General features: G+C 47.1%; 2 protein-coding genes across 2 annotated transcripts in view; one reads left to right on the top strand and one right to left on the bottom strand.

The window, feature by feature from the left end:
- 5-HT2B (5-hydroxytryptamine receptor 2B) overlaps positions 1–10,837 on the bottom strand; it is a 434,870-nt gene extending 424,033 nt beyond the window's left edge. The window contains exon 1 of the mRNA XM_069325468.1: positions 10,716–10,837. The gene's annotated coding sequence lies outside the window, so the exon portion shown is untranslated. The remainder of the gene's footprint in view (positions 1–10,715) is intronic.
- On the top strand, positions 9,026–9,916 carry LOC138365366 (uncharacterized). Its single transcript, XM_069325673.1, has one exon. The coding sequence runs from the start codon at positions 9,026–9,028 to the stop codon at positions 9,914–9,916; it is 891 nt and encodes a 296-aa protein (XP_069181774.1).
- Positions 10,838–11,405: the final 568 nt, after the last annotated feature.

Here is an 11,405-nt window from a genome sequence, read left to right as displayed (position 1 = left end):
TCTGTTACATCTAATCCTGTTGTCCTCTGTCCTTTGTCTTCTGTACTTCCTCCACTCCCTCCTGCTTCTCACCTTTGCTTCCTGACACTGTCTATTAAACCATGGGTTATTATATTCCCTCCTGCTTTTTTCCTTTATTGTTGGAATAAATCTCTCTTCAGCCTCCTTGAATTTCAATATGACCTGGTTCATCATACCTTGCACTGTTTTTCCTCTAAGTTCTTCCTCCCACTGCACTTCTCCCAGGTAGTCCCTTATCCTTCTGTAGTCCCCTTTTCTGTAATCAAGTCTCCTTTCCCGGACCTCTTGTCCTTTGGTCACAATTTTAAGCTCCATCATGTAGTCAAAGGCTAGGACACAATGGTCACTAGCTCCTAGTGGTATTTCATGTTCCAACTGCTCGATGTCTTCTACATTCTGGGTAAAAAAATCAGGTCTAACAGGCTCGGCGTATCCCCTCCTCTTTCCCTTGTGTCTTCCTTCACATGCTGTGTTAGGAAATTCCTGTCAATAACGTCTACCAGCTTCGCTCCCCAGGTCTCTTCCCCGCCATGGGGATTCCTCGTTTCCCAATCTATCTCTCCGTGATTTAGGTCCCCCATGACCAGCAGCTTCGCTCTCATTCTATGCGCTAAAGTTGCTGCCCTCTGCAGTTCATCCATACATGTCTTGTTGCTGTCCTCGTACTCCTGCCTGGGCCTTCTACTGTTTGGTGGGGGATTGTAGAGTATCAAGATTACAATCTTCTTCCCATCCACTGTCAGAGTTCCATGTATGAAGCTCGTGCTTTCATTGGTACCCGGATTTTCCAGCTCATCAAACTTCCATTTCCGCTTTATTAGGAGTGCCACTCCTCCTCCCTGTCTCTGTGTCTGTTGATATATAAAATTCTGGTCCACGGGCAGGATTACAGGAGGTCATATATGTAGACAGGCAGACTGCTAGATACAGACAGACAGACAGACAGACAGACAGACAGACAGACAGACAGACAGACAGACAGACACACACACACACACACAGACACACACACATACAAACAGACAGACAGACAAACAGGCAGGCCAAACAGCCGGCGAACAGACGGTAAACTTGTGAACGCGGCCAATATAAACTAGCCCACAATGACCCTACCATCTCTGCATTTTTCCCGCCTCTCATCACGCCAGATTTCTTCTGGTTTTGACCAACTGTTCTTGAGAGTTCTATATACAGACTTGCTATCTAATACGCCAGAGTTAAGCGGGTAAAGGGAGAATACGGGAGTACTTAGTGAGTGCTGCTCTCGAAAGATTAAGCCACCACTGGCTTACCACCAGCCAGTGTGGTGGTGGTGGTGTGGTGTGACAAGATAACAAGATAACACGTGAGATGGATGAAGGAGATAACATTGAGGGAAGGCGCAGGGCTATCTTACTTCCTAATATGCCACAATGGTACAGCAAGTGTCTCCACGAAACCATTTCATCTTGAAAATCATCACCCATAGGTCAAAATAAATATACTTTTTAAAAGCTGAAATCCGATGGTTTTCATTAGAATTATTGTAGGACATTTGTGTTTCCATGACTGACTTTAAAGGCTGCCATGATGCAACACAAGGCTGCCATGATGCAACACAAGGCTGCCATGATGCAACACAAGGCTGCCATGATGCAACACAAGGCTGCCATGATGCAACACAAGGCTGCCATGATGCAACACAAGGCTGCCATGATGCAACACAAGGCTGCCATGATGCAACACAAGGCTGCCATGATGCAACACAAGGCTGTCATGCTGCAACACAAGGCTGCCATGATGCAACACAAGGCTGCCATCATGCAACACAAGGCTGTCATGCTGCAACACAAGGCTGCCATGATGCAACACAAGGCTGCCATCATGCAACACAAGGCTGCCATGCTGCAACACAAGGCTGCCATGATGCAACACAAGGCTGCCATCATGCAACACAAGGCTGCCATCATGCAACACAAGGCTGCCATCATGCAACACAAGGCTGCCATGCTGCAACACAAGGCTGCCATGATGCAACACAAGGCTGCCATCATGCAACACAAGGCTGCCATGCTGCAACACAAGGCTTCCATGATGCAACAAAAGGCTGCCATGATGCAACACAAGGCTGCCATCATGCAACACAAGGCTGCCATGCTGCAACACAAGGCTGCCATCATGCAACACAAGGCTGCCATGATGCAACACAAGGCTGCCATCATGCAACACAAGGCTGCCATGCTGCAACACAAGGCTGCCATGCTGCAACACAAGGCTGCCATCATGCAACACAAGGCTGCCATCATGCAACACAAGGCTGCCATGATGCAACACAAGGCTGCCATGATGTAACACAAGGCTGCCATCATGCAACACAAGGCTGCCATGCTGCAACACAAGGCTGCCATCATGCAACACAAGGCTGCCATGATGCAACACAAGGCTGCCATGCTGCAACACAAGGCTGCCATGATGCAACACAAGGCTGCCATGATGCAACACAAGGCTGTCATGATGCAACACAAGGCTGCCATGCTGCAACACAAGGCTGCTATCATGCAACACAATGCTGCCATGATGCAACACAAGGCTGCCATGATGCAACACAAGGCTGCCATGATGCAACACAAGGCTGCCATGATGCAACACAAGGCTGCCATGCTGCAACACAAGGCTGCCATGATGCAACACAAGGCTGCTGTGATGCAACACAAGGCTGCCATGATGCAACACAAGGCTGCCATGCTGCAACACAAGGCTGCCATCATGCAACACAAGGCTGTCATGATGCAACACAAGGCTGCCATCATGCAACACAAGGCTGCCATGATGTAACACAAGGCTGCCATCATGCAACACAAGGCTGCCATCATGCAACACAAGGCTGCCATGATGTAACACAAGGCTGCCATGATGTAACACAAGGCTGCCATGATGTAACACACGGCTGCCATCATGCAACACAAGGCTGCCATGATGCAACACAAGGCTGCCATGATGTAACACAAGGCTGCCATCATGCAACACAAGGCTGCCATCATGCAACACAAGGCTGCCATGCTGCAACACAAGGCTGCCATCATGCAACACATGGCTGCCATGATGTAACACAAGGCTGCCATCATGCAACACAAGGCTGCCATGATGTAACACATGGCTGCCATCATGCAACACAAGGCTGCCATCATGCAACACATGGCTGCCATGATGTAACACAAGGCTGTCATGATGCAACACAAGGCTGCCATGCTGCAACACAAGGCTGCCATCATGCAACACAAGGCTGCCATGATGCAACACAAGGCTGCCATCATGCAACACAAGGCTGCCATGATGCAACACAAGGCTGCCATGATGCAACACAAGGCTGTCATGATGTAACACAAGGCTGCCATCATGCAACACAAGGCTGCCATGATGCAACACAAGGCTGCCATCATGCAACACAAGGCTGCCATCATGCAACACAAGGCTGCCATCATGCAACACAAGGCTGCCATCATGCAACACATGGCTGCCATGATGTAACACAAGGCTGCCATCATGCAACACAAGGCTGCCATGATGTAACACAAGGCTGCCATGATGCAACACAAGGCTGACATGATGTAACACACGGCTGCCATCATGCAACACAAGGCTGCCATGATGCAACACAAGGCTGCCATGATGTAACACAAGGCTGCCATCATGCAACACAAGGCTGCCATCATGCAACACAAGGCTGCCATGCTGCAACACAAGGCTGCCATCATGCAACACATGGCTGCCATGATGTAACACAAGGCTGCCATCATGCAACACAAGGCTGCCATGATGTAACACATGGCTGCCATCATGCAACACAAGGCTGCCATCATGCAACACATGGCTGCCATGATGTAACACAAGGCTGTCATGATGCAACACAAGGCTGCCATGCTGCAACACAAGGCTGCCATCATGCAACACAAGGCTGCCATGATGCAACACAAGGCTGCCATCATGCAACACAAGGCTGCCATCATGCAACACAAGGCTGCCATGATGCAACACAAGGCTGCCATGATGTAACACAAGGCTGCCATCATGCAACACAAGGCTGCCATGATGCAACACAAGGCTGCCATCATGCAACACAAGGCTGCCATCATGCAACACAAGGCTGCCATCATGCAACACAAGGCTGCCATCATGCAACACATGGCTGCCATGATGTAACACAAGGCTGCCATCATGCAACACAAGGCTGCCATGATGTAACACAAGGCTGCCATGATGCAACACAAGGCTGCCATGATGTAACACAAGGCTGCCATCATGCAACACAAGGCTGCCATCATGCAACACAAGGCTGCCATGATGTAACACAAGGCTGCCATCATGCAACACAAGGCTGCCATGATGTAACACATGGCTGCCATCATGCAACACAAGGCTGCCATCATGCAACACAAGGCTGCCATCATGCAACACAAGGCTGCCATCATGCAACACATGGCTGCCATGATGTAACACAAGGCTGCCATCATGCAACAAAAGGCTGCCATGATGCAACACAAGGCTGCCATGATGCAACACAAGGCTGCCATCATGCAACACAAGGCTGCCATCATGCAACACAAGGCTGCCATGCTGTGTTGTGAATGTGCTAGCAGGTGTGGAGGACACACCGTCCCATTTCTAGCAGATCCTGGGTTCGAATCCCGAGAGGGAAAGCGATTTCAGCTACATTTTCCTTCGCCTAGTGCGTCTGTTCACCTAACAATACGCGAGTGTGGCGTACTGTTTATGTTTGAGTGTGTCGAACACATTTACTTTTAATGTTTAAACCCAACCACTTGGGCTGGACGGTAGAGCGACGGTCTCGCTTCATGCAGGTCGGCGTTCAATCCCCGACCGTCCACAAGTGGTTGGGCACCATTCCTTTCCCACCGTCCCACCCCAGATCCTTATCCTGACCCCTTCCCAGTGCTGTATAGTCTTAATGGCTTCGCACTTTCCCCTGATGGTTATTTTCCATTTTAATGTTTAAACATTTCCAATATATTTATTTTTTGTTTAATGGCGTCGAACATATTTAATTTTTATGTTTAATGGCGTCGAATTTATTTCATTTTTATGCTTAATGGCGTCGAATATATTTAAATTTTTATGTTTAATGGCGTCGAATACCAGTTAGAGAGAGGAGGAAGGTAGCTTAACCCCGACGTCTGGGTGACAGTAACCAAATTCTGGGCGTCAGTTCCGTAGAGTTTCTTGACGTGAGAGAGACCTTCCCAGGTGGGGTTATATTTGCACCTGAGATTTCTACCAGGTGGCACTGATATTGCGGTGGATTGAGACGTTTTGGCACTTATGTCGTCTTGTGGGACTGTTTAGGGGAGGGGGTCACTCGCCCCCCTATCCCTTCCTCCTAGCCCTTGGCTCAGCTATCCACTTATATATCTATAATAACAATACCACCTTATACAATCACATAAAGTCTACACCCACACACCAACCCTACACCCACACCTCACAACTACACCCACACACCAACACTACACCCACACACAAACCCACACACCCACACACCAACCCTACACCCACACACCAACACTACACCCACACACCAACCATACACCCACACACCAACCCACACACCCACACACCAACCCTACACCCACACACCAACCCTACACCCACATACCAACCCTACACCCACACACGAACACTACACCCACACACACCAACACTACACCCACACACCAACACTCACACCCACACACCAACCCTACACCCACACACCAACCCTACACCCACACACCAAAACTTCACCCACACACCAACCCTACACCCTCACACCAACCCTACACCAACACACCAACTCTACACCCACAAACAAACACTACACCCACACACCAACCCAACACCCAAACACCAACACTACACCCACACACCAACCTTACACTCACACACCAACCCTACACCCACACACGAACACTACACCCACACACACCAACACTACACCCACACACCAACACTACACCCACACACCAACCCTACACCCACACACCAACCCTACACCCACACACCAAAACTACACCCACACACCAACCCTACACCCACACACCAACCCTACACCCACACACCAACTCTACACCTACACACAAACACTACACCCACACACCAACCCAACACCCAAATACCAACACTACACCCACACACCAACCTTACACCCACACACCAACACTACACCCACAAACCAACTCTACACCCACACACCAACACTACACCCACACACCAACACTACACCCACAAACCAACTCTACACCCACACACCAACACTACACCCACACACCAACTCTACACCCACACACAAACACTACACCCACACACCAACCCAACACCCAAATACCAACACTACACCCACACACCAACCTTACACCCACACACCAACCCTACACCCACACACCAGCACTACACCCACACACCAACACTACACCCACACAACAACCCGACACCCACACACCAACACTACGCTCCCACAACGATTCAGTCGCCTGAAGCCCACATCAAAAGGATATCATCAGCGGCGTATGCAAGACTAACTAACATCAGAACTGCGTTTAGAAATTTCTGTAAGGAACCATTCAGAACCTCATATGCCACATATGTCAGACCAATCCTGGATTATGCAGCTCCAGCTTGGAGCCCATATCTAATCAAACACAAGATTAACTTTGAGAAAATTTAAAGGTATGCCAACAGACTAGTCCCGGAGCTGAGAGGTATGAGTTACAAGGATATAAGGTGGAAACTTAAGGACTCATATGAGCCACAGGGACGTTAGAAAGAATTTTAGCCAGAGAAAATTGGGTTTCCCCTGGTCTAAATTGTGATATTGGTCATTCTCAACCCAGTATGTTACCTCTCTGCAATCGTCCACATGAAAGAATTTTTATTTTTTTTAATAAACTAATCGAACTAACGGAGACAGGTTGGGAACTCGAGGCCCAGTTGGGTTACCTCATCTGTACATGGCTTCTTTCTAGTTGGAGCGACGACCCTGCTTCTTGCAAGGTCAGTGTTCGATCTCCCGATGATTCAAGTGGCTGGACACTGTTCCTTCATTCATTTACCAAAGCTTCGTTCTCGTAATCCTCGCATGTGCTGTACTGTCATAGTGGCTTGGGTCTTCCTCCTTACAAGTGATTCCTAGTTGTGTCTTCCAAAACCAAAGCTCTGTCATTGATACGGTCTGAAAGCGTCTCTAACCACTGACAGATCTGTAACCCGAGGTCTATCCCTCCCGTCCACCACCTAACCAACCATCCACCATACCCTGCACCATAATTATAACCACATATACCTCTGAACTTGCCACAGTAGTGAGTACAGTGAGTGTGAGTGCTGCCAGACGATCACCTTGGCTGAGAACACACACACAGGAAGGTAAACAAACCCTCTCAGGGATCTCACATATAAGAAATATCACTCTACACCAACATCCAAACACCCAGCGAGGCTTTTATCAAGCAAACAAACAAATTTAACAAACAAACACCTACCCAGCAGCTGACACAAACTCCCAATATTATCACCATCCCCACCAACCATCCCCCCACTTCCCCACCTCCCCACCTCCCCACATCCACCAATATTGTGGACCTGTGAGTCTTAGAGACAATACCCCTACCATTAACAGGTGGAGAGAGATGGAGACTACATCACCCCCCCCCCCCCTCCACCTCCTTCCACTTCCAGTGAACCACACATTATTACCCTTCCCTTCCCCTACACTCACCCCCATTTCCCTTACAACTACCCCCTCCCCTACACCTTGTTAGAGTACACTCCAATGACCGCTCCAGCCACGGCCCCAAATGCCCCAGGAGGAGATATAGACCATTGGCCGGAAGCTCTTCTCTTCACAACAAGTTTTCTTGCTACCTGGAGACGATGTCCAGCTTGAGTACCCGGATGTGCTATGGGCAGACTTCTCCCAATATGGCCGCCAAGATGGCTCCTGGCTCAATTTATCTGGTACAGGAAAATGGGCAATATCTCTCCAGCTCCGGCCTGCCTCTCGCGGAAAATTGCGCAAGTTCAAAATTGTTCAGGACTCTTTTCTCCCCACACTCTGGTAATTAACTTTTATGATGGTTTGCTGGTTATCAATTATTTTATTACAAATAAAGTGCGGCTAAATTGATTTTTCTTTTCAAAGTATGAAACAGTTTTATGAGAGAGTCGATTTAAAGACATTATGAAGAGAGTACAGCTTACACCAGCTGCCTAGAAGTGGAACAAATCATGTACACCAAAACTGTATAATACTATGTGTCATACTACGTATCATATGTGTATCATACTATGTGTCATTCTGTGTGTCATATGTGTACTAGGCGACACAGGGAGGACAACATGCGGGACTTATAATAGCAGAGGATCTTCCCGGATCTTCCCGGATCTTCCCGGATCTTCCTGGATCTTCCTGGATCTTCCCGGATCTTCCTGGATCTTCCCGGATCTTCCCGGATTTTCCTGGATCTTCCCGGATCTTCCCGGATCTTCCTGGATCTTCCTGGATCTTCCTGGATCTTCCCAGATCTTCTCAGATCTTCCCAGATCTTCCCGGATCTTCCCGGATCTTCCCGGATCTTCCCGGATCTTCCCGGATCTTCCCGGATCTTCCCAGATCTTCTCAGATTTTCCCAGATCTTCCCAGATCTTCCCAGATCTTCCCTGATCTTCCTGGATCTTCCCGGAGCACTAGAAGCAAGAGACGAAGTGGCGTATCGTTCAGACAGCTACCAATTCCAGTGGGTGTCCGGAGTGTTCCTTACCGTGCTACAAGTCAGTCATATAGTGACACAACAGTGATACAGGTTAATGACTCTTGTGGAGTTTGTGGTGTGACGATGGTCATATCACGTCACTAAGGAACCTCAATATCACGTCACTAAGGAACCTCAATATCACGTCACTAAGCAACCTCAATATCACGTCACTAAGCAACCTCAATATCACGTCACTAAGGAACCTCAATATCACGTCACTAATGAACCTCAATATCACGTCACTAAGCAACCTCAATATCACGTCACTAAGCAACCTCAATATCACGTCACTAATGAACCTCAATATCACGTCACTAAGCAACCTCAATATCACGTCACTTAGCAACCTCAATATCACGTCACTAATGAACCTCAATATCACATCACTAAGCAACCTCAATATCACGTCACTAAGCAACCTCAATATCACGTCACTTAGCAACCTCAATATCACGTCACTAAGCAACCTCAATATCACGTCACTAATGAACCTCAATATCACGTCACTAAGCAACCTCAATATCACGTCACTTAGCAACCTCAATATCACGTCACTAATGAACCTCAATATCACATCACTAAGCAACCTCAATATCACGTCACTAAGCAACCTCAATATCACGTCACTTAGCAACCTCAATATCACGTCCCTCAACAACCTCAATATCACGTCACTAAGCAACCTCAATATCACGTCACTAAGCAACCTCAATATCACGTCACTAAGCAACCTCAATATCACGTCACTAAGCAACCTCAATATCACGTCACTAAGGAACCTCAATATCACGTCACTAAGCAACCTCAATATCACGTCACTAAGCAACCTCAATATCACGTCACTAAGCAACCTCAATATCACGTCACTAAGCAACCTCAATATCACGTCACTAAGCAACCTCAATATCACGTCACTAAGCAACCTCAATATCACGTCACTAAGGAACCTCAATATCACGTCACTAAGCAACCTCAATATCACGTCACTAAGGAACCTCATCTGCTCCTTCCATCAATCTGAATATTATAATAATTTTTTCCTCAGTCTGTGTTTCTTCCACACAAAAACCAAATCAAATGAATCAAATGAAAATCTTAATTCATACAGATAGCACATGTATAACTGGTCATGTTTACATATAAAGTACAGTATATTCATTACATACTAAATCTAGATCTAAATCAGATCTAGATCTAAATCAGATCTAGATCTAAATCAGATCTAGATCTAAATCAGATCTAGATCTAAATCAGATCTAGATCTAAATCAGATCTAGATCTAAATCAGATCTAGATCTAAATCAGATCTAGATCTAAATCAGATCTAGATCTAAATCAGATCTAGATCTAAATCAGATCTAGATCTAAACACAAAAGTAATAAATTTTAAGCATAAAGTGAGTGCCATTTAGTAAGAATTATAAAGATGATAAATATTATCTATACATATCTCAAAATTAAGGTGATACAATTAGTAGTAGAACTAAAATATATTAATATCATGATGTTCTATATATTTGCACACCTCAGTATTCTACATCAACAGAATCCGCGACTATCCCGGTTCGAAACCACTCCAGACACACAGCTCATAGAGCATCGATCTGATTTGAATTGAACTCAAAATGGCTGTCGGTAATTCAGCTCTGTGTGACGTTAGTTCCTTAATTATTCCAACTATCCAGCTACAGCTAACATAACCCCGGCCTGTACACCCGCTACCCCAGTCAAAATATTCATTCTTAAGTTGTATTTCCTAATAATTAAATTATTTCTGGAGAAGTAGAAGTAGCCAGTGATGAGTGAGTGCATGGAGAGACTTGAATGAGTTTGCTGGATGAATGATTCTCTTCAGATAAAATTATATCATCCGTTTGTGAATTATTTCATCAAGTGTGAGTGTGGACATACCTGGTTACCTGGTTGATACCTGGTTGATGGGGTTTTGGGAGTTCTTCTACTCCCCAAGCCCGGCCCGAGGCCAGGCTCGACTTGTGAGAGTTTGGTCCACCAGGCTGTTGCTTGGAGCGGCCCGCAGGCCCACATACCCACCACAGCCCGGTTGGTCCGGCACTCCTTGGAGGAAAAGACATGAGGCCAGAGATGAGAGAGAGCAGTGAGGACCAGGATGGGCACAAGATATAGCTTCTTAAGGTTATCTTCAGATGATTTCGGGGCTTAGTGTCCCCGCGGCCCGGTCCTCGACCAGGCCTCCACCCCCCAGGAAGCAGCCCGTGACATCTGACTAACTCCCACGTACCTATTTACTGCTAGGTAACAGGGGCATAGGGTGAAAGAAACTCTGCCCATTGTTTCTCTCCGGCGCCCAGGATCGAACCCGGGAGCACAGGATCACGCGTCCAGTGTTCTGTCCGCTCAGCCACCGGCTCCCGAAGCTTCAACACTTCCTTCATCCACAACTAAGCTTACCCAGGTCAGCAGTGTACAGGTCCCATAGTTCACCTTCATACAAGCTTAAGCACTGGTAAATAACCTAACCTAACCTAACCTAACCTAACCTAACCTAACCTAACCTAGCCTAACCTAACCTAACCTAACCTAACCTAGCCTAACCTAACCTAACCTAGCCTAACCTAGCCT

Source organism: Procambarus clarkii, chromosome 16 (assembly GCF_040958095.1).
Source record: "Procambarus clarkii isolate CNS0578487 chromosome 16, FALCON_Pclarkii_2.0, whole genome shotgun sequence".
Taxonomy (NCBI): Eukaryota; Metazoa; Arthropoda; class Malacostraca; order Decapoda; family Cambaridae; genus Procambarus; species Procambarus clarkii.
Note: the sequence above shows the minus strand (reverse complement) of the source record. Positions and strands in the feature narration are given on the sequence as shown.